The sequence below is a fragment of the Microtus oregoni genome, unplaced genomic scaffold (genome assembly GCF_018167655.1).
Source record: "Microtus oregoni isolate MIOR12 unplaced genomic scaffold, Mior012 000008F_ref0000371, whole genome shotgun sequence".
Lineage (NCBI taxonomy): Eukaryota > Metazoa > Chordata > Mammalia > Rodentia > Cricetidae > Microtus > Microtus oregoni.
Window position 1 is genome coordinate 58248693 of NW_024543067.1, and position 21925 is coordinate 58270617.

Consider the following 21925-nt stretch of genomic DNA (forward strand, 5'->3'; position numbering starts at 1 on the left):
ATAGAAAAAGGAAAGATGAGTGTCCTAATCTTAACAAGTGAAATCCTATGTTCTCTTCGATGCTGATCAACAGATCTTTATGGTGCATTTTCCAGGAGCTGGCCACCGTGCTCAGTCCAAAGCTCCAGGCAGCATCAGCATCTGATATAAACATAGATTCTTGGGTCCATATGGCTCTCAACCATTTTGGAGGCACATCCTCCTACAGCCATGTGGCTATATCAGATGGGACTGTCTCCACGGGATTCTTTGTTGTAAACAGCAGCTCCTCCTCTAGCATGTATAGACTAACCTACAAGACCTTCCCAGTGACTCATCAAATCTGCGTGGCTCCACACTATGAGGCAGAGAGCCTGCCATGTCTGCTTGCCCTCACTCTGACATCTTTCACTGACTTCTAGTAGATTCTGTAAAGGGTGGTTAGAAAAAAAATAAGGAAAAAAGGGACACAAGACAAAAGAAGCATTTGAGAAATTTTGCTATGTATTAAAATACATTCTGGGAGAGGTACTTCATAATGTCCCATGATGCAAGCTGAGGCGTCTCACTTTCCAAACCACTTGCAATCTCCTTCAATTATTAAACTGGCTAGAAAGGAGACTGACTCTTCCCACTGTATAATAAGAACATAAAAAGGCAGAGAGCGCGTTTTGCGCAACTTTCCCTAGCTAGCAGGGAATTTCTAAATAAATCTACTGGCAAAGCTATGTTCTCTGGAACTATAAAGCCATTCTTTACGAGTGTTTACTAGTTCTAGAACAGGCAAGGTTCAGTGCTAATGATTTTAACTTTGCCCTTGACAACTATTTTAACTCGGACTTTGTGGTTGCCCTGAACAACTTGTGACTCCATTTTCCTGGCAAGGAAACAAAAGTGCAGAATTCAGGTCATTGCCTGAGGTTCCACACCCAAATCCAGGTTGAAGGCAGAGCCTTCAGCCTTCACAGCACACCGACCCTCCCATTGCCCTGTGATCACTCAGACCATACTACATGCTTACAGAACTGAACTGGCATCCTGAAAACTGGTTCTATTGCCCAGAACATCCAAGGTGTTAAGGATGAAGGATTCTGCACACAGGTTACAAGCTCATATCTGGAACCCTTTCTCTCTGTAGAACTTGATATCAAATGCTTGAATCGATGTGTTGGCTTAACGGCTCAGTTTCCAGAGAGAGGTGAGTATAGTCTTCAGAACAGCTGCCTTCCTTGGTTTCCGGCTGGTCGGGTCACCATTCACCTGTTTCCATTGTGCTCTGTTTTCTGACCACCCTCTGGAGGGTCTCCGCCTCCCAGTACTCAGTATGAACTGCTTAGGAAGGGTCTTCCTGGAAGTATTTCTCTGAGCTGCTGTCAAATTCCCAAAGTCAGGTTTCTGCTTTCAGAGCTTTCCAAAGAAACCAGAGAGCCAGGATAAACACACTGGGCCCCTGAGAAGAAAGAGGGAGGGGAGCATCCCCAGAGTCCCTCCCCCACCACCTACACCTCTCTTGCTATGATGTCTCATGCTTTTATTCCCACTGTGCCAGACAGCAAACTTCCTATTATCCAAGGGTTCTGAAAGTCGACAGCACTGCCCCTTTGCCATTCTTGAAAGGGGACCCCGATTTTCACAGCCTGGTATTGTATTTGTCTTCCTTTGAAGCCCTGATTATGAGCTCCTGTTTTTAAAGATAAAGGTATTTAATTTCCTTGGAGTTCACCCATCACCTTTTGTCTAGCAATTGTTCTGTGAAGCCTTTGGTAATCCAATCCCCTTGCATGGGGATGTTGGCATCTTCCAGTGGCTCGCATGGTTTCCTTTCATAGGAGCTGAGTGAGAAAATAAACAAATAAAATACATGTTTTTTGAAAAAAGAAAACCAAAGAAAATGAAAACAGCTTGAAATGGAGCCTGGGCTTCTTTTTGGTGGTGGGGGAGTGGGTAGTAGCCAGTCTTTTACCGAATCTGCCATCTTATTTCTCAGGGTTTGCAGGAAGGTAGGTGGTCACCAAGACCCGGGTGGGAACGGCGAGAGGAGGTTATAAAGGGAAGGGGGAATGTTATTGCATACACAAGAGCCAAAAACGGCCTGTTTAGAAGGCTTGAGAGAGGAGGCATCCTGTCAGTGTTAGAACTCATCTTGGCCTTGGTGTCACGCTGTAATTCTGGATTAAAGTGGAGTAAGCTTCAATTCCTTTTCTTTGAAATTTTGTGCATTTTAATAGAATAACAAAGCAGAAAAGGATTATCTTAGGCCCCAGCATGTTGTCTGGTACATTTTAATTGAAACCGAAGTGCCGGCAGTTACTGTCAGTTTCAGAGGTCTCTGGGGAAAAAAGACCACCCTCCTATTTCGCTTCACTCCCATCTCTCTGCTTATTCCATAGTCCTCTCATTCCCTTAGGCACATGTGAAAGCCAACCAGTGCAAATTATAAAAAGAAAGATGACCCAGGAGCTGCTGGGGAAAACAAATTAAGACTCCTGCTATTTGAGACACAACAGGGAAAGCTCCCATGGCTTGACTCCTGGTGGCCATTTAAAGACTGCAAGGAAGAGATCTTTTGGGTCACGCTGCTCCTTTGTGTCTGAGTCCTCTGATCAGTAAGCTAGATGTTGTAGTAAGTGCAATGGCTGATTTGCCAGAAAGAAATGAAGCTAAGGCACCTCCAGTCTTGGGCCAGAGCTTCCAGCATGGCCTGGAAGAGGTCACGTGGGGATTTTGCTTGGCCAAGAAGGCTTTGCGTAACTCTGGATAATTTGTGTCTGGATTTCAGCCAGGGCAGAAGTGGGGCCACTGCGTGAAGCTGGCCCTGGTTGCTATGGTGGGTATCCGCCACTGTGCTTGTGGGAATGTGCACAGCATCCTCCACACAGACCTGCTCCAGCACCTTGGCTCTCACTGCAATGCTCACTGCTGTGTTCCAAAGAACATTGCAAACGCAAGTTAGTGTTGGCAGACTGGTAGGACCCAGGCATCTTCTGAGGCACAGTAACCCGGGCAGGGTGACTCCTCTGATAATTTCCTCCTCATCTGTTCGGTTCTGTCCTCTATGCCAGGGAACACTTGGTCCCCGTGTATAACATGGAGAGGGCTCCCGTTCACATCACTTTATCTTTCCCCGTGCCTGACTCCTCTCCCCACCACCTCAAACTCCACTGTCTAATCAGCCTCTATAAACCCCTGGGGAATGGGGAAGTCTTTCCAAGCTGCAAACCTTTCCAAAACTGTAAAAAGGATACCTTTATTTTCCCACAAATAAACCTAAATTCTACCTTAACCTTCAATTTTCACTCCAGTGCCAAACGCAGACTTCTCGGTAAATTTTGGCTTAAATTCAGGTAAAACTCTCCTCTCCTTCTCCTTTTTCACTAGGTAGACTTTGATCTTAGGATGGGAGGGGACCACAATGTTTCATAGAAAATGTGTGGGCATTTCATCTTCCATTCGCTACACGCAAATTTCCAGTATTCTCATCTGCAGCCTGGGGAAACTTCAGGACTTCCGTTTTCTCTGTCCTCAGCCTCCACGGGTCTTCCCATTCTGCTATTTTGTCGTGGTGTGTCAAATAATTCTGGGATTTCCCAAACTCTAAAAGTGGCAAAAAAAGATCTCCTTGTAGCTCTTGCAATCCTCAGCTCCTTCTGGAAGTGACAGCTGTTGTAGATGTCAGCATGGGGGCAGTCTCCTTAACAGGGATGGGCCACAACCCAGCATGCTTTGGGTGGGCCTCCCTTTTATCTGCTTTGCAGTCTTGGTGACTTTGGGTCTTAACCTTTTCTTTTGTTTGCTCTTTAACTTCTGCCATCAGCTTTAGGATCAATTTTCTTCTGTGTGCAGCAAGAAAATTTCTACATTCCAAAATGCTTCTCTAGCAGACCCTGACTCTCACCCTCCAACCGCATCATGTCTGCTCTGAGTATGATGAACTTGTTTTGGACTGTGCTTCTCGCAAGGCAATAGCTGTCTTTTGGGACCAGAGATGCTCTCCAAATGACCTCTGAGATCACACACAGGATCAGCTTTTGTGGTTCCACAGTAGCTTACTCTAGAACCTCTGACACCTTCAGCCAGCTTTCTCTAATCGGTCCATATGTTGAAGCAAGGCTTCACCCATCCCATAGGAGCCCCTTGTGCTCCCTTCTCTGCAGATTCTGACCTCAATCTCCTTCCCTGTGGGGCTTATTTACCTGCAATGCCCTCTTCACACTGTCCTTACCTGCTCAGGATCTGGGCAATTCCGAAATCTAGTTTTTTTTATATCCAATCTGTAATCATGTCCTGATCTTTTCCTCTGTATTTCCCTCACGGTTTTCTTCCAAAAAATAACAGTTAGTCCCCTCTGCACTCACCCTCAGCCTTCCACTGTGGTCTGGCAAATACCAGGACTGTTTGATAATCTTCCCTGAAACTTCAAGTTTCTTAATGGTCTCCGAGACTGTCTTATTCCCAGGAACAAGATCGCTCATTGTCCCTCAGTATCGCTTGTTGATTGGATGACTGACTGGCTATAGTTGGAAATTGAACGCTTACAGGCAGACAACAGAACAAACCAGACCATCCTGGAATTCTGAGAGTAGCATGGTACACATTCCAGTGCAGATTAATAACGGTTGGGATGCCCTGGCCTTTCCTACAAACAGAACCCTGTGCTCTCTAGTCTCAGATTCATCTTCCCCGCAACTCTATGGTATGCTGGTTTCTGTATTCATCACATACACAGAAGCAAGCTAGGCAGCATTAACCAGATACCTATGTTCACAGATTAGCAGTGGGTGGAGATGGGATTCAAATGAGGGATTCAAATTGAATCAAATGAGCGATTCAAATGGGGCCAATGACCCGTATCCACTAATGCTCATTCCCATGGGTGGCTCTGGCCCTTGGGAAAGGAACATCCCAAGGAGTGTGTGCTGTCGGTGGCTTCCTAGGAAGGTAGTATTTGTTTTACATTATTTACATTCTGCTCTCTAGAGCCATATTCCAGAGACCTGGCCTTGCCAGATGGAAGTCCACATACAAACACTAGGAAGCACAGGATGGCTCTCAACATCTTGTGGAGGTAATCACTCATGCCAAAAGAAAGGCAAGTGCTTGCTCTCCTTCATTCTACTCCTTCCAAAGGGAGAACACGAGCAGGCGAATCTGTTGCAGATTCTATAGAGGCTGCAAGCAGACTGCAAGCGTGACTGATGATTTATCGTCCAAGTCGGGACAGGTTGAGACTATGAGTCATCTAAAAATAACTAACAAGCATCAGTGGGTCTCCCTACAAGAAATCCTAGGTGGTCAGGGACACTCTGAACTGCTTACGCCCACACAGCCTGTGGTTGCTTCCCATTCAACCCCATGCAGTGCCGTTCCTTTATCCATCATTCTTTCATTCAAGGAAATACCCTGTGCTGGCGCCGGGAAGACAAACCACACCCTTATGAAATCTTCACTCCCATAAAGGTGGAAAGTGAACACATAAGCAATAAGCAATACTCTAAGTCAGTGCTGCAACCTAGAAAAATAAAATAGGTTCAGGTGGGAGGGGAAGGAGTCCTGTCTACGGGAGCCTAGGGATAGAGCATCACAGAGGAGGGAGCAGGTGCTCTGACTCCAGGATGGACGCAAGATGGGGAGGCTTGGGGAGCAGAAATAAAAGAGAGAGTCTAGGGCAATAGATCACACTGGGCCTTGAGGTTCCAGGGAACCTGAAATTTATTCTGAGTGAGAGAGGAAGTTGCTAGAGGGCTCGTGCAGAGGAAATCTGTGGTTTCATTTGCATTTTAAACATGAGTCACTCTGGCCACTGTCAAGTCACAAGAATGGGAAAAAAGGAGATCAGACTATTGCAACCCCACAGAAGGGAAGCAAGAGGATGGATGTGTCGGTTTGAATGAGAATGTCCCCCAGAAATGCTGGTATTTGAATACTCCATCCCTAGTTGATGATGCTCATTGGGGAGGTTAAGGAAACATGGCCTTACGGGAAGAAGCATGTCACTGGAGCATGGGCCTTGAGGTCTCAAAGTCACAGGTCATTCCCAGTTTGCTCCATCTGCTGGGTGTTTGCCATTCAAGATGTGAGCCCTCAATTTCTGCTCCTGATACCATGCCTTCATGTGGTCTTTTATCATAGCAATAGACAAGTGGCTAATATGGTATAGCTGTGGGCCAGGGTAGACGGTGGCATTGGGATGTGAGAGGAAGATTCGGGTAACATTGCTGCTAGGATCCTGCTCTAGGATCTGTGTGTGAGGGGACACTGGCACTTACAGCAGAAAAGACTCTGGGATAGGACTGGTCCCTGGCAGCCCACAATCTAGGCTTTGGTGTCCAAGCAGCCTACAAGCCACTGCTTAAACTTTGGGCAGGAGAACCAGGCCATGTCGGTCCTGTAAAGTAGGAGGGAAGCCCCAAGTGTGCTTACCTTTGGCTCTGTGATCTTCCTCCTTGGGGCATTTCCCCCCTTCCCACCACTTTCGCTTCAGAATCTCCAGGCGGTTGTTTTCCTGCAGCTGGAGAATGGCCAGGTCGAACTCATCCCGGAACACTGAGCCTACAGGGACAAGGGAAGCCCGGGCAGGATGTCAGTGTCCTACTAGACACACTGAGCTCCCTGTCCCAGCATACATCCTGGTCTTTCTGTTCCGGGAGGGGCACAGATAGAGCAGGTGGCACTTGTCCCCAAAACTCCATCTTCTCCACTTAACAGGCTGCTCAGCTCTTCCACTTCCCTTCCTGCCACATTTCTAACACAGTCATCCTAGGACCAAAGACCCCAGTATAGGCCAAGCAATGGCTTCCCAGACATTTGTGTGCCACCCATCTCCCTGCCTGGCACCCTCACTTTCTAATTTAAAAGGGGCCTATTGGAATTCAATGACCTGCATGATGACACTCGGGCAATTGGGTGGAGATTCGCCTATTAGCTTCTAGGACACAAAGCTCTCAGTCGGTTGTCTGGCTTCTACCTCACATTTATTCATTTCTTCGGCACTTGTAAGTTGCTACATTACACTTGACTATAATTTACCATAACCAGCCACCAACCACTGGGAAAAGAGCCAACCAGAGCATCCTTGCATCCATCCACATACAGAAGCCAGTCACCAGGTGTCCACATACAGAAGCCAGTCACCAGGTGTCCACATACAGAAGCCAGTCACCAGGTGTCCACATACAGAAGCCAGTCACCAGGTGTCCACAACTTTCATAACTGAGTTAACCAGAGCCTATGTCCCTGTCCATCACCCTGTGTCCCTCCATCAAACAGAAGGCTTTTTTCTGTTGAGTACAATTCTTTTAATAACTTTTCCAATAGAATACAGTCAAGGAGCTTTGATTGGTTCAAGAATTCAGGTTTAACCACACAAACAGGATTAGATGAAATCAGGGAAAGTTCAAAGTCCTACAACAGGTGAAGGCCTGTGGTCATTAAGAAAAACAGCCAAGAGACTTGGAAAAACAATTTAGTCATCCAGTTTGCTTTCCCAAGCATTACAAAGTTCCTGTGTGGTCAGGTGCCTCTGAGAACACCTATGACGTTGGATACAGGAGGAAGCCTGAACAAATCAGTGGGGCTTTTATCACTTAATGTGAATAGGAATCATCTGGAGATTTTGTTAACTAGATATTCCGATTCAGTGGGTTTGGGGCAGAACCTGAGATTCTGCCTTTCTGACAAGCTCTAAGGCAATACCCAGGGTGCTGGGCCATAGACTGTCCAGCTGTACAACAGTGTCCCCCCTTCTTTAGGTACAACTAGGTTGATTGACCACACGATGAGTTTGCAGCCTTGAATGTGTTTTTGTCATGGCTGTCTGTGCACCATCATTTGTAGAACCGGAGTACAGTGTGCACTTTAGTGAATGAGTACATAAACAGGATGCAGATGTGGACAGATGTTAGGCCAATGCCATCGAGATTTAGAGACAGTGTTTCACTGCAACAAGACACTTCTACCCAAACTCAACGTGCTTGGGGCTGCCCTGAAGGCTCTTCTGTTTGCTCCCTGCTGGCTTTCTCAGCTCCAGCACCATCTGATTTGGTTCCCATCTTTCCTTGTTTCTCTTCTTTTCCCTGGACCCAACCACATCACTCAGTCTGTAGTGATTCTCTCCCTCTTACCTCAGAGGATCCAAATCTTGCCTCATTGGTGGGCTACACAATGTTCTTCCCAGCCTCACTTAAGAACACAGGCCTCTCCACAGTCCCCCTATACCCATCTATCCTGACCTGTCTAGCTGAGGTCTGTTCTGGAAAGGACTGACTGCATTTGGAGATAAGTATCTGAGGTTCAAGAAGCTTTTTTGTTTTTTCTAGTTTATGAGGTTGGACAAGAAGCCTTACTGCTCTAAATCTCAGTTCTATTCTCTGCAGCGTGGGCATAAGCAAATCTACCTCTCACACGGCACAGTGAAATGAGAGGACACACCTAAGACAGTATCATGGCAGGTGGAAGATGAAAACCTTCCTCTCCATTTTTCCCCTTGGTTATCAATGAAACTTTCTAATACTGGTCTCTTTCACCTCAACTCTGTCTGGTCAAGTTCGCAGGGAAAGGAAGCATTTGACATTTAGGTTAAATTTATTGGGCCACTGGAGTATTATCAAGGTGCACCCCCAGTTCATTTCATGATCTACCCTACCATCTTGAAAGAAAATGTCAGCTAGTACGCTTCCTGAAGAGGCCTATAATCCGTCCTATTAGTGCGCACTGATAAAATATGGCTGTAGACAGAGCCTATGAAGGCTTGCCAGTACACAGAATAAAGCCTCCACCTTACACAGCTGCTGGTGTTAGAACTGGCTGTGGTTTGGGGATGACTCAAATCATTACCCATGCTCATGTGGTTGTTTTTTAACCAATGTTTTAAGAAGTAACTTGTTTTTACCAAACAATACTGGAAACTATAGGAAAAACGAGAAGGACACTAATATTCCCCAAAGAAGACTGAGTACGAGACACCTAGAGAAGGCACCTGACGAGCTACAGGTCTAACCCTCACAGGGACTCCCTGAGTAAATATGGGAAATTTAATTCTATTACGTGGCTAACCAAGGCTGGGAGAGGTTAAAGCTCCTATCTAAGGTACCATGGCCAGGTCTCCCTGACTCCAAAACCATGCTCATTATATTCCAGCTATAAATGAATTCTGCAATTGATAACACTTCCAGTCAGGGAAAGATCAACCCAAGGATGTGAAATGTGACTAACGCGGTCTGCCTGCCAAAGGTCATGTGGTCTCACGCCCTGCTTCGTGATTCTTCTGCCTGCCGCCTTTTGCAGGAGCACCCTTACACCAGGACAGCTCGACACAGTGCTACGGTCAATGGCCCACATAAAACCACTCAGAGGATGTGTTGAGATCCCTCACAAACACAACAGTTTAGCGCATCTCCTTATTTTCTGGTCGTGGAGCTATCAGCAAAGCGAATGGCCTTTAAAAAGCACAGCTGCGGCACCATTTTAGAAGCCAAACAACTTACTCTCCTATAACAAAACCAGATGGCACCCAATAAATGCATTGCACACTAGTGCCCACTCTCAATGACCCGCACCAAGTGGGAGTAGACAGAGCAGTGAAATCTACAAAGAATTTGAAAGCCAACTCGTACAATCTTGTCAAGAAACTACGAACAACAAGATGTGTTTATTTCAGTGCTTCGAGCTCCTCCTTTGTCCCATCGTTAGTAGAGACGCCGATCAACAGAGAAATGGCCAATGTGCCGAAATCCAAGAGACGAACGAGAACTAGGCCTGAAGTGTCTGCTAGGACATCAGTACTCTCCAGGAATGAGGGCTGTCCTCCAATGGTGAAGGGATGAAATAACCAGCCAATTAGTCCTTTAATTACTGATTAGGGAGCTGGAGAGATGGCTGAGTCAGTAAGGGACTTGTGCAAACACAAGAACCTGAATTTAGATCTCCAGCGCCCAAGTGAAAAGCAAAGCATGTGGTGCACACCTGGAATCCTGGCGATGAGGAGGCAGAGACAGGGGGATTGCTGGGATTAGTCTAGCCAAAACAGTGAGCATCAGATTCAGTGAGAGGTCCCATTTCAAAAATGAAAATAGAGAGCAATTGAGGAAGACATCCAATGTCAGCCTTTGGCCTCCTCATGTGTACATGTACACACACACACACACACACACACACACATGCACACATGCACGCATGCATACACACACACACGCACACATACACACACAAACGCATGCACACTGCTACTTAGAAGTACATTTAGAAGTACACGTTTGCTTTTTTTTTCCCCCTTACCATAAGAAAGCCACCTAAAGTCACCCTCAACCCTGCTGGTTCTAAAAACAGGGGTTAATGGATTCCAGACTATATTTGGTGGTTTGGGCTACCCTGACCCTGCCTGGAGAAAGCTATACCCAAAGGCTGTTCCTCTCCTGCATACCGACTGGCATGCCAATCCCATAGCCCTTGGTGTCCAGCAGGCCCCCAATCTGAGTGAGGTTGCAGTTTCGCTGCCGATAGTACTCATTCATGGTGGACTCCAGCAGGAAGGCGTAGTTGGAATTCAACACCCTGGCAATTCCCTCCTCCGTGCTCTTCACAAACACACTCGGCTGCTTGGAGTACATATAATTCCACATGCGTTGGTAGGTCTGGTAACGGGAATTCTGGGGGAAAGATCAGAAAGAAGCAGGGGTGGGAAACGAGAAAGGAAATGTTGGCTTCAAGAGGAAGGGAATCCAAGTCTCACTATGTGGGCCCTTCTGCCGCTGTACCCCACATCACAACCAACCACCTTTTTCCTCCTGCTGTCTCAACTCAAGAGGGTCATTACCACTGCATAATGGAGGAGGGACTGGCATCTTTAATAGGAGGTGAGGAAGGGACCTGAAGTACTGTGAAGTCTGCCTCCTGGCTTGGTCACGGGTTCTCATCTACTTCTCATCTTCCTCCAGCACTGACTTCCTCATACCAGCAGGGCTGAAATGCTGGTCATGTCCCTTCATTGCCCCTCAGTTTGGGGCAGTGTCCTCAGGTTCATCCAAGACTAATCGACACCCCTTGAAGAAGCAGTGCTGCTGTTTCTACCCATCCTAAGCCAAGGTATCAACTACACAACCCAAGGTTGGTTTCTGCTTTACAAATAATAACATGACAGAAAGCTGGGGGTCCATCCAAACTCTATTTGTACGCCTTCCCCTGTCCCCATGCCAACAGGCACTGGGATGCCGACTAGAAGCAAACCAAAGGTCTTGGGCTTATCTCGTGTAAAAATGAGCTTCTTGGGCATTGGGTTGGTTAGACAGCCATGAACCCCAGGGGAAATCTGCTTCCCTGGAGCTCTTAGAGCATATGAAAGCTGCTATCCTGTGTGGCCTGCTTCTGTCAGCCTTGGTGATCAATCAGCTTGGCTGTCAGTGAACACTGGTCTGTGGCAGAGCCTTCTCCTGAGTCTCACGAGGCGATGTCCTAAAGAACCCAAGAGTGTCTGCACCTGGGAACCCATCAGCCTAGGAGAAATGGCTGCAGGTCATCTTCATTTAGTGTCCCTTAGGGGTCGGTCATGTGCACATTATTTTCATTAGTGCGAGCATGTGCCTGTGTATACGTGTGAGTGTACAGGTGGATTTGAGGTGTCTTCCACCTTTAAATGCAGGAATCTCTTCGATAGGCCTGGGGCTCCCTGATGGGCTTTGCTCCTGGCTTGTAAGCTCTGGCTACTGTTTGTCTCTGCCTCTACCCCAGCCTCAGCACTGGGTTACAGGTGTGCACGACCACACCCAGCTTTTTACATAGGCTGCAGGGACCCAAATCCAGGTTTTCATGCTTGGCAGAGCCAGCATTTTACCCAGGGAGCCACCCAGGTCCCGCATTATTTTAATCCTGCTTTGTCTGAGTACTAACTATAAAACCCAAGTCACTTTTTAAAATTTAAATGGGCGTAACAGCGCCATCCTATGCAGTAATGTAAATAAGGCTACACGTTTGATTCACAGCCTATAATGCACATGAAACAAACATGAAACTATTATAAATTTAGAAGGTTCCATCACATTAGTTCTAAAACCATCTCAAGCACTAACAGCTGCTCAGCACGACCATTTGGGTTAGGTTGATAGTCATACTCAGTGTCCCTGGGACCTCATTCTGGGGAAATTTGGTGGAACAGGAGAAAACCAAGCCCCACGGAGACCTCTCAGATCCAAAAGAGAGGATGAAATGAACAGAGACATTTCGATCTTGAGCGCAGAAGTTTCTCCATTGCCTTCTGCCCTCCCCCACCCCCACCCTCCACGAGGATGAGCCGCCACCCGGTGTTTACTTGGAAGAAAGTCATGCTGGAGCCTCCATGAATCGTGCCATACTCAATGGTGGTCTGGTCAGCCAGGTCGTCCACTGACTCGATGGGCACTTCCATACGCTGCACAGTCAGGAAGGCGGCCAGGTTGGCTGTGTACGAGGAGATGATGATGAGGGTGAACGCCCACCTATGCAGGAAGAGACCAGGAAGGCATCAGGGCCAGGGCACTCCCGGGAGGCTTGCACCCCCGAGCCCCATCGGGCTATGACCCGGGAGAATGCAAGTGTCTTTCTTTGAAAGAGATCTCAGCTCTGTGTAGGGAGGGAAGTGAAGCAGGACGTATGATGTCAAGAGACATGAACCGAGTTTGTGGGCGTTGCCTGGTAAATGAATTGGTTGTGGGGTTCCCCCCCGCCTTGTTTCAAAAGATGCATAGTCCACACACACCAGGGTCTGGGGACTACAGGAGATGAACTGGTGAATGAGGTGTGGGCTTTGTGCACAGTGCCGTGTGCACAGTACCTAACATGAGTGACATCCACTGCCTCCACTAATCCCTACAACCCAAGGAGATGAACCCACTCTTCAACTGCTGCAGGAAAGCAAAGAGAGGCTCTGGGAAGGAGTTTGATAAATAGAGACACGGTCGTACAGAGCCAGTTCTACGACCGTAACCGCAGAAAGTCTTTAATGAAGACAAACTTGTGAAAAGCATCTTTGGACTGCTGAAAGTTGAAACTGGAAATAGCCCGACAATGGGCAAGCTGCTTCAGGCTTTAAAGCGTGTTCTATTGACTCACTAGAATTCATTTGAAATTTGAATAATTCTGCAATGCAGGCAGCGTAGACGCTAAACAGCAGTGTGTTCACTCTGGTAGGTTAAGCAAGATTTTTCCATCTGTTCATTAGCCTGGATCTACAGCAGTACTGCCTGCCGCGTGTGTCTGGGGCTCAGTCAGAGATCTCAGCACGGATCGGATCGGGCTGGAGAATCACCAATTCCGAAGCCGTGGCATCTGAATCCACAAGGCTTTACCCAGTATGCAGACAGTGCTGCGCTAATGCATAGTGTTTGTCATGGGACTGGGCAGCTGGTAGCTGCCAGGTGGATTTTTGAAACCAAGAAATCCCATTGTCCCTTTTGTAAGGTTACCAAGAACTCTAGCTTGGATGCCTTCCTAGAGACACACAATAGAGACACACCATCCACCAACTCAATGGGCTCTTATATGCTTGACCACCAGGGAGGTGGGCTGTTAATTTGTTTGTGTGGTTGTTGTTATTCTGATCACAGATCACCAAATGGGATAGCAAGGAAAGTCCTGATCTTTTCTGGGCTTCTTTAGCTAATAAATGGATAACGACACCTGCTCTGTCTGGGGACTGGTGACAGCAAATGAGGTACTATGTCATTTGTGATCAGCAGTCTAGAAAGAACTAGACGAATATGAGCCTTAGAGAGATGTAGCGAGGCCTGCAGCTGGTTAGGGGATAAAAATCATCTGGTCACCTCCCTGTTGCTTTCTCAAGAGGTGACCCCTAAGTGACAGGTTTCCTCGCGGTCCAGGACACGCTCTCGGCACCCTCCTTCAGCTCTTTCCACAGTTGGAGGCTGTTTCCTGCGACCATCACTAGACGCAAGCCCGAGTTCGGCAGCAGCCTGATGAGAAGCAGGGTTAATGTACCCTGAATGTAGACATGGCCCCAGAGCTGTCTGGAGTTTCTCTCAGGCTCATAGCCACACTCTGGCGCCTGCTCTTTCCTGGCCAGCATGTGGCTATTTAGGGCCATGCTCATAAGGGCAAAGAGACAGTTAGCTCAAATGACCCAGTGCAGGCTGACCTATCTCAAGGAGTTCTTGGGGCTGAACCCTTGTATCGAAGGGCATTAGCAATTAGTTGTAAAGCCGGCACTCTTCTGAGCAATGGGACATGTCCTGTTGTTTGCTCAGGCTGGGAGGCCAAACCAGATCATGGTGGCCATATCTTCTGGTCTCCCACTCTCCTGGGGGACTAACTAAACCTTGATTTTGATATCAAAGAACTTAAGAGGCAGAGAGACATGCTGATAATTGTGGACAATGGGCTAGTGAGGGTCTTTCACAGCGGTCCCTCTCAATTGCGGAGATCCTTTCCTAGCATGCTACGGGACACGGTGACTCAGTCATCTGGGGCTTGCTATTTAGAGCAACACCCTGTAGGATGTGGGCTTCTAAAACTCTCTGGAGGAAGGCTTTCCTTGGGTGATCTAGGGGAGCCAATCGCAAAGAACAATGGCCCAGATACACCAGTGGCAAAGAACATCCTTCGGAAGGAAAAAAAACCATGGAAATGAAATTAACACCCTGGGGTATTCGCCTTCCAGGGTTTCTGCCTAGGTTCCTGAGATTTCAAGGGAGTTCTGTGAGTGCCTCTACTGAGACAATCTCCTCCCCTTGAGGAAACAAAGTTCAATTCTGCACATAGATCTACTCAGTGACTTCTATGCAATGCCTGGGAACAGGCAAGCATCTTGCCCAAGTGGTTTAAATCAGCCATATTTCGTATTAATTAGGGACAATGAAAACTCTAGATAGAAAGGGGTGTCACTGTCACAGCTCGAGAAGCAACTCTGGTACCTGTGTCTAGACCAACTGTGTGACCTAGGCAGTGATAATCAGCAATGGAAATACCGCATCTCCTTTTCCTTAAAGAGGCCAAGGAGAAAGCAAAAGCAGGAGATTCCAGAAGCTGCAGAGGTCAAACCTATTAGAGCTTGCTAAGAGAGGACCCAATACTTGTGTCTTGCCAACTTGTCTCTTTAGGCTGCAAGCGTTCTTCATTCCCCACAAGAATCTAATACAAATGGACTGGTTTAGACACAGATGCTGCAAGTTTTCAAAGAGCTCTCCTCATGTTGAATCATTTGCCCTTCTGAGAGTCTAAAAGTTTACCCATTCCCGTATCTCTTGAGACAGACAGGCCACCCGTGCAGAGCCATGAGCAGGAGAAAGGAGATGGAGAAAGCTGGGAGCAGAGAATCAAGAAGGGGCCTTCTCCTTCAGGAACTTTACTGCAGGGTCCTATTTGCATAAATCTGCATATGCTTCCTCTTGGCCCAGCTACTCAATCTCAGTCATTTTTCAGGTCAAGAGGTCGGGTTTTTTTTTTTTTTTTTCCTGTGTACCGTCAAAGCTGTTTCCATTTTAGTCTTGGATCCTCTCTATACGCAGACCCCAGAGACACCTGAGGCAGGGCTAGGTGCTAGGAGAGAGTAAATCATACTGGGTCTTCATGCCCTCTTACCCCACCTCCCACACCACATTGCCCACCACCTGGCTCCTTGCTAGGGTCTGTCTGGCAAGGCAGATTTTCCTGGTTGCTCTCCTTGCCATCAGAAAGGGCTGGTCTGTTTGGAACCCATCTCCAGTCTCTATTTGGTCCCATCCCCTAGCCCTGGGTCTGCCGCCATGCCTTACCAGACGCCACTGACGCAGCGGGTGGACAAGGCGCGAGGGGCGATGGTAGAGCCTTGCTGCATGAAGCCTCCGACTGGAAACCAGAGGCTGTTGCCTAAGGAGTACTGGTTGACCAGAAGGTTACACCGGCCCTGCGCACAAGGATGCGGACTGTACCACTCGTAGGGAGTTAACCTGCAGGAGAGAAGACCACATTCCAGAGGTGAGGAGGGTAGACGTGGGGTGATGGAGAGGGGCCCAGCTCATAATCCTGGCTGTACCAGTGTGATGGGGTCAGCGACTTCCCTTTACTTTTTTCCTGGATTCCTGCATTTCTTTCTCCCATGGGGCGAGGGTTGGGGGAGTGGGACTGGACAAGGATGGTGCTTCTCCAACTCTTTTTACTTAATCATTCAAATAAATACTTTTCTCCCCTAAGTAACCTCAGACACTCAACTCCAGTATTCAAAATGACTAAAAGTGGTGCCTTTGACAGAAGGCAAGTTGGGAGCATCAGGGGTGGGCACCCTGGAAGGGTTCTTGCTCTTCCCTGATGAATCCCTGAGGAGACCAGGGAAAGATTCCAGGGTCCCATAGGGCCATGATTTAAAAACTCCTTACCCTAGTTCTATAGTTCTCAGACCCTAGGCTGCATCAGAAATGCCAGGAAGGCTTGTTAAAAAGGGACCTGTCCAATAAGCCTGTGAATTGTATGAGGGCTTAGACCCTGTAAGGTCCTGAGTGATGTGGATGGCACCAGCTCAGCATCCATAGTGACAGCCATGGACTCTTGCATCTCATCCCTGCTTCTAGCTCCCAAGCTTAGAGATGCAGAGGTACAAGGACCAAAAGATTCAAATATTAGCTCCTCCTGCTGCGAGGTAGCTTTGATCATGAGCTGGCTTGGGAATGGCTGCCTGGAGTTTCATTCTTTTTCTGTTCCAAAATCTCACCCAGAAGACAGCATATGAGAGAAAAAAGTCCAACCGGTCTGCCTTGGGGCTTCAGAGTTCTCAATACTCCCATGTGTCTGACAGCTCCCAGGAATCCATTTGCAAACCACTGTCTTAGAGTACAATAGCCCAGGTTTGTACAGCACACAAATATGCAGTCTTATGATTAGCCCTGTAATACCTTTTCTATTTTCATTCTTTGAGATAGGTTCTCACTCTAGCCCAGACTGGCCTAGAACTCATTTATCTAGCTCAGGTTAGCCTCAAATGCATGGCAGTCTTTCTGCCTCAGCCTCTTACTGTGATAGACTAACACATTTGCTTGTGTTATTGTTTTTGCTAATGCCAGATTTGGGACAGTGGATGGGTGTGGCGACCATAGAGGAGGGTGCAGCTTTAGGTGAGTCAGGCTTGTGTGTTTATACATCAACAAAGCCCTAGGACCCTTTTCAAAGCCTTTGAGGCGACTTGGAAGTTGTGCAGACTCTATGAGAACCAACTGTCCACACACACATATAGGCTCAGCCACAGGGGGCCAAAGAGAAGCTCAGAGCAGCGGAGCCTGGATCTCGCAGCAGCTTCCTAAACACCGCAGCAGACAGCACTGCGAAGTGGAGAGCGGAAGTGTCAGACAGAATGCGAGCTCCCGCGCCTCGCCAGCTGTCGCTGACAACAGATACTTGACAGTGGCAATGCCTATGGGGCCAAGCGGGGTGGGTGGCAGACAAGGAGCAAACTCGGTGTCTTTGAAGACTACTAGGTGCTTGCGAAGGCCATTCGCTACTGTTGGGATGGATCTTGTGGGTCCTGGGTGAGTTTCTTGGTTTTGTCTTTGATCACGATGAGAAGAGGCACACTGGGGACCCATGAGCCTCAGCACACTTCCGTTACCTCTCCTAAGCGGAAAGAGCATGGGTTCCCCAATGCATAAAAGGAACACAACCTCGGGGAGTCCGCCTCATAGAAACAGAGTGTGGGCCAAAGGAGACAAAGAGAAGTTGCTCGTAACAAGGTCTCCGTCAGGTTTCTAGTCTGAGCTGTTCTCCATCCCTGCACAAGAGTCTATGGCGAACGGAGGGTTGAGCAGGTGGTAGGGACTTTAGTGGGTGAAAGGCGGACTGTCCTGAAGCCCAAGCTACTTTAGTTCAGGGGAAAACAGCCTCCTCTATGTATATTTTTGGGAATTTACAGCCTAGGGATACCCTGGAGTTCTTCCATATGGCTAGAAACAGTGCCTGGCCTCTGGGGACAGGGGAAAGCGAATTCTCCCTAGCCCCGATCCTGACCATCTCTCCCAACCCAATACTGCACACAAATGCTCCCTCTGGATGCCTGCTACCCTCTGTGGTTCTTGTTCAACGAGACAGCTGTGTTTTCAGAAGCAGAGCCAGCCTCTACAGAGGCAACATTCTCCCTGGCCTGTGTCACTGCAGCCTCTGGTCCTCCCTTTCCTCGCTCCCTCTGTCTGGATTTGCCCGCTCCATTTCTTGTCTTTCAGCACTTTATGGCAGATCCTGGCAAGGATAGATGCCAGGGTAGCCAAATGCACTGCGCTTAATTAGAGTCATCTTCCTGTCACCCCCTCGCTCTCCTCTCTTTCCCAAGGCTCCTACCCAAATTGGGGGGTTGGCGAGGAGGATGCAGGAGGCCAGAATACAGACGCAAATCCAGACGAGCAAACCTGTCTGCACTGTGCATGGTAGGGGACGAACACATGGACAGATGGATGGGTAGTGTGAGGTTGACAGCTGGGCAGAGAGCATTTCAGGCCCCCAGTCCCTCTCTGGGTTCTGTTTGGCACCAAAGTCTTCTAAATCATCCTCTCCTCCTCCCACCCCCGCCCCATGCAGTTCCCAGAGTGGACACGAGGTGGCGGTGTGAGGACAGGGAAGGGAAGGGAAGAGTACCGAGCCACCAGGAAGAGGACACAGCTGACAGCCAAGTAAGCCAGAAGCATGAAGAGCCAGACTCCTGGAGAGAAGGGGTCCAGAAAGGAGAAATAGCCCGGTCTGCGTCCCTGGAAATGGAAACGGAAGCAAGATTCACTATACACAGTCAGTCAAAATGGCACTGGCCAGGGCAGGACATGAGCACTGGTCTGGCCCGACACTCTTGTTTCTTCCGACTCCAGGTGATTCTAAAGGACACCAGGGATGAAGGTGGAGCAGGGACTATCCACCGGATCTCACAGATGAAACTAAAGAGTGATGTGGGCGTGTCTCTTCCTGGGATGAGGGGGACTTTGTACTGAACAAACCTAACAGCCCTTAACGTCTGTACCCCACTGCTTTGTATTCTTAGAGTGGTATGGATGAGCTGAGGAGCTGTGGCTGCGCCAGGGCCTGGCCTCAGCACATCACTTTAACGTCTGTGTCTTTTCTCCCGAGACTGTTAATGCAGCAGGCTCCCTTGGCTTTCTGCTCTGCACAGTGTTCTCATGGGCAGTGAGAACTCGAGTGCAAATTTTGACACAGTCCTGCGGGTTCATTTAACGAGTGAAGAAATCAAAGCCCAGGAGATGCACCCGAAGTCACACGGCGGTAAATGGAAGACTTGGAGACGCGTCCTCTCACTCAACGTCGCCTTCCCGTCGTCCCTTATACCATGTATACTACTCCAGAGATTGGAGCCAGGAAGGGAACTAGATGCCAATTTCCCACCACGTCTCACAGGAAAGCAGAACAGATCGTGAAAGACAGTGTCACGGTGTCTGATGCATTTTCAGCTCTGTGCCCTGGGCAAGTCCCTGACTCTTCCAGCCCCTCAGTTGGAGCTGGACCAGATCAAACCCACTCTGCAAAGGCCCATGAACCACACGAAGCCACAGGCTCGCTTCATGGCCCTATAGGCTCTCTTTCTCCACTAGCTGTCAGTATCAAAGGGAGAACAGATCTCACATACACATCTACCTTCCCAGCTTTCTAAAGGAAATGAACACCCTAGATCAGTGGTTCTCAACCTGTGGGGTCACGACCCTTCTGTGTACTGACCCTCTTTCACAGGGGTCACCTGAGACCACCAGAAAACACAGATATTTACATTATAATTCATGACAGCAGCAAAATTACAGTTATGAAGTAGCAATGAAAATAATTTCACACTGGGGTCACTGCCACAAGGGAACTGTATTAAAGGGTCGCAGCGTCAGGAAGGCCGAGAACCGCTGCTCTAGATGATCTGACAGCTGGGGAGCTGAGCAGTGGTGGCGGCTGCCGATGACGTGCGCTCTCTCCAACCCCGTTCCCAGGTCGGCTTTGCTTCTTCTATTGACTACAAAGCCACTGTCTAAAGGCCATTCACAATAGAGATGCTGTGATTTTATGATCTCGGCAATCAAGGAAGTCTGTGGAGGGAACTAGAAGTCAGCATTACCTTCAGCCGTTCGATGAAAAGTCCTGGCTTCACACTTAAGGGCATATCAGTCAGAATGCCAGCGACTAGCTGCATCCAGCATCCAGGTGTGTCATATTTACTTGGGGGTCCCAGGGAAACAAATGAAAACCACCTATGCCAATCCTGACTCAGCCAGTCTCAGTGGGCACTAGTCACAGGACCTGAGCAGCTCCCAGTAAGAGTGTCTGTCCCCACAGCCTTCTGTGGCAGCGAGAAAGGCGGTTGTGAGTGATTTCATGGGGCCTGCCTATCCCTATTCCCTGATGATGCCAGCTTTTCTGGGTGACTTCCCATTCCCTTCCAGAGAACCAGGAGGGACAGCCTCAATTCCCCAGGGAAGAATTTCCCTTTCCCCTGGGGAACTACGTCTCAGAGGGGATACCGAGGGGACGGCAATGGCTCACCACCTACCGGCACACAAATGCTGATATACACACTTGATCAGGCTGACTGGGGAAATGAGCCAGTGACTGAGGGAAGGGAGCAAGAGGAGGAAGACAGGATAAAGAGCAGAGCATGTGAGAGTGTTTGGTCCCATCATGACATAAATCCTCTTACAAGAAACAAGGATTCCAGGGCAGCGGAGTCTGGGTCCCTGCTTGCTCATTCCACTGACTATCTCATTCCCTGCCCGAGCAGCCAGTGGCAGACACAGAAAGACACGGAGCGTGAAGACGTCACACGGATGATGAAGGACTCAAAGGGGACCAGCCTGCCTATGCTTTTACTGCAGCAATCACTAGCTCGGTCCACACTTGGGTCCCTCTTGATTCCAGACTGCCTCTGGATAAACGTGTGTGAATTCTACGGGCCATGTCTGGACGGTGTCGCTCTGTGTCTTTCAACAGAGAGACAGCCAGATGAGGGGGGAAAAATCTTTTATTGTTGCTTTCTGAAACCCCATCAGATGCTCCGTGTTAGAAATCTATACCTGATTCTATCACAAGGAGCCATCCCGAGGAAGGCGGCAGCACTATTTAGAGCTGCCATATTTGGTTAGGGGCGATAAGAAATGATGCAGGGCCATGAGAAACACTGCCAGAGACTTGGGTTATAAGGTGTAGGATATCACACAAACAAGAAACAAGATGTAAACATGGCCTCACCAGAAAGCTCTCAGTCATGCTGGCAAGACAATATCTGATTCCACCAAGTGATTGACTGACACCAACCAGAATAGCAAGGCCTGGGCTGTTATTTGAGATCTGGGTCTGGGTTTAGATGGAGCCACACTGCTGAAATGGCAGCAAAAGAAGGATGTTTCTTGCAAGATTCCAAATGCCAACTGCTTCCCCTGTGCGCATGTGTGAGATTGCTTTCTTCCCAAGGAACACCCTAGCTACTGGGACTTGGAACAAATTGTGGTCATACACCATAGGCTTTTCCTAAACCCAAAGGACGTGTGACGGTGACAACTCTTCTTCCGGAAACACTCGACACCTCGCTGTGTTCTCTTGATTTCAGTACCCCATTTTCCACGCTGACAGATGGAAGAGCTGAGACTCAGGGAAGCTAAGAGCCTCACTCAAATCACTGGTGATGGCGTCAATTTCCCCGATACTCACCCATCAAGCTGTGCCATAAGCATGCCGTAGCGCTCCATTCTCAGGCAGCTGTACCAAGTCTTGCTCGACACTTTAATTTTTGCAACTTGCTCCAATAAACTCCCCAATTAATCTGAAGGCTTTCTACCCAATGCCAAGAGAATCCCGATTTACTCGCTCCTACTACCCATTTAAAATACTCATAAATGTTATTTATCTATTACCATCATCATTTATTGTGACTGATGTTTTATAGGCATTTGTATTGATTTATACAATCAATATAACTGCTGACTGCAAGTGAGGCTGGTTTCTTTTGGTGAATGCATCCATTCTGAATGTA

The 21925-nt window shown here is 48.2% G+C and overlaps 1 protein-coding gene across 2 annotated transcripts in view; it reads right to left on the bottom strand.

The window, feature by feature from the left end:
• Positions 1-21925, bottom strand: part of Grik4 (glutamate ionotropic receptor kainate type subunit 4) — a 426914-nt gene that overhangs the window by 9863 nt on the left and 395126 nt on the right. For both annotated transcript variants that reach the window (XM_041657560.1, XM_041657559.1), the window contains 5 exons: positions 18553-18662; positions 15714-15887; positions 12278-12443; positions 10397-10622; positions 6400-6528 (listed from right to left, as the gene is read on the bottom strand). In XM_041657560.1, coding sequence (XP_041513494.1) covers positions 6400-6528; positions 10397-10622; positions 12278-12443; positions 15714-15887; positions 18553-18662 — 805 coding nt within the window. The remainder of the gene's footprint in view (positions 1-6399; positions 6529-10396; positions 10623-12277; positions 12444-15713; positions 15888-18552; positions 18663-21925) is intronic.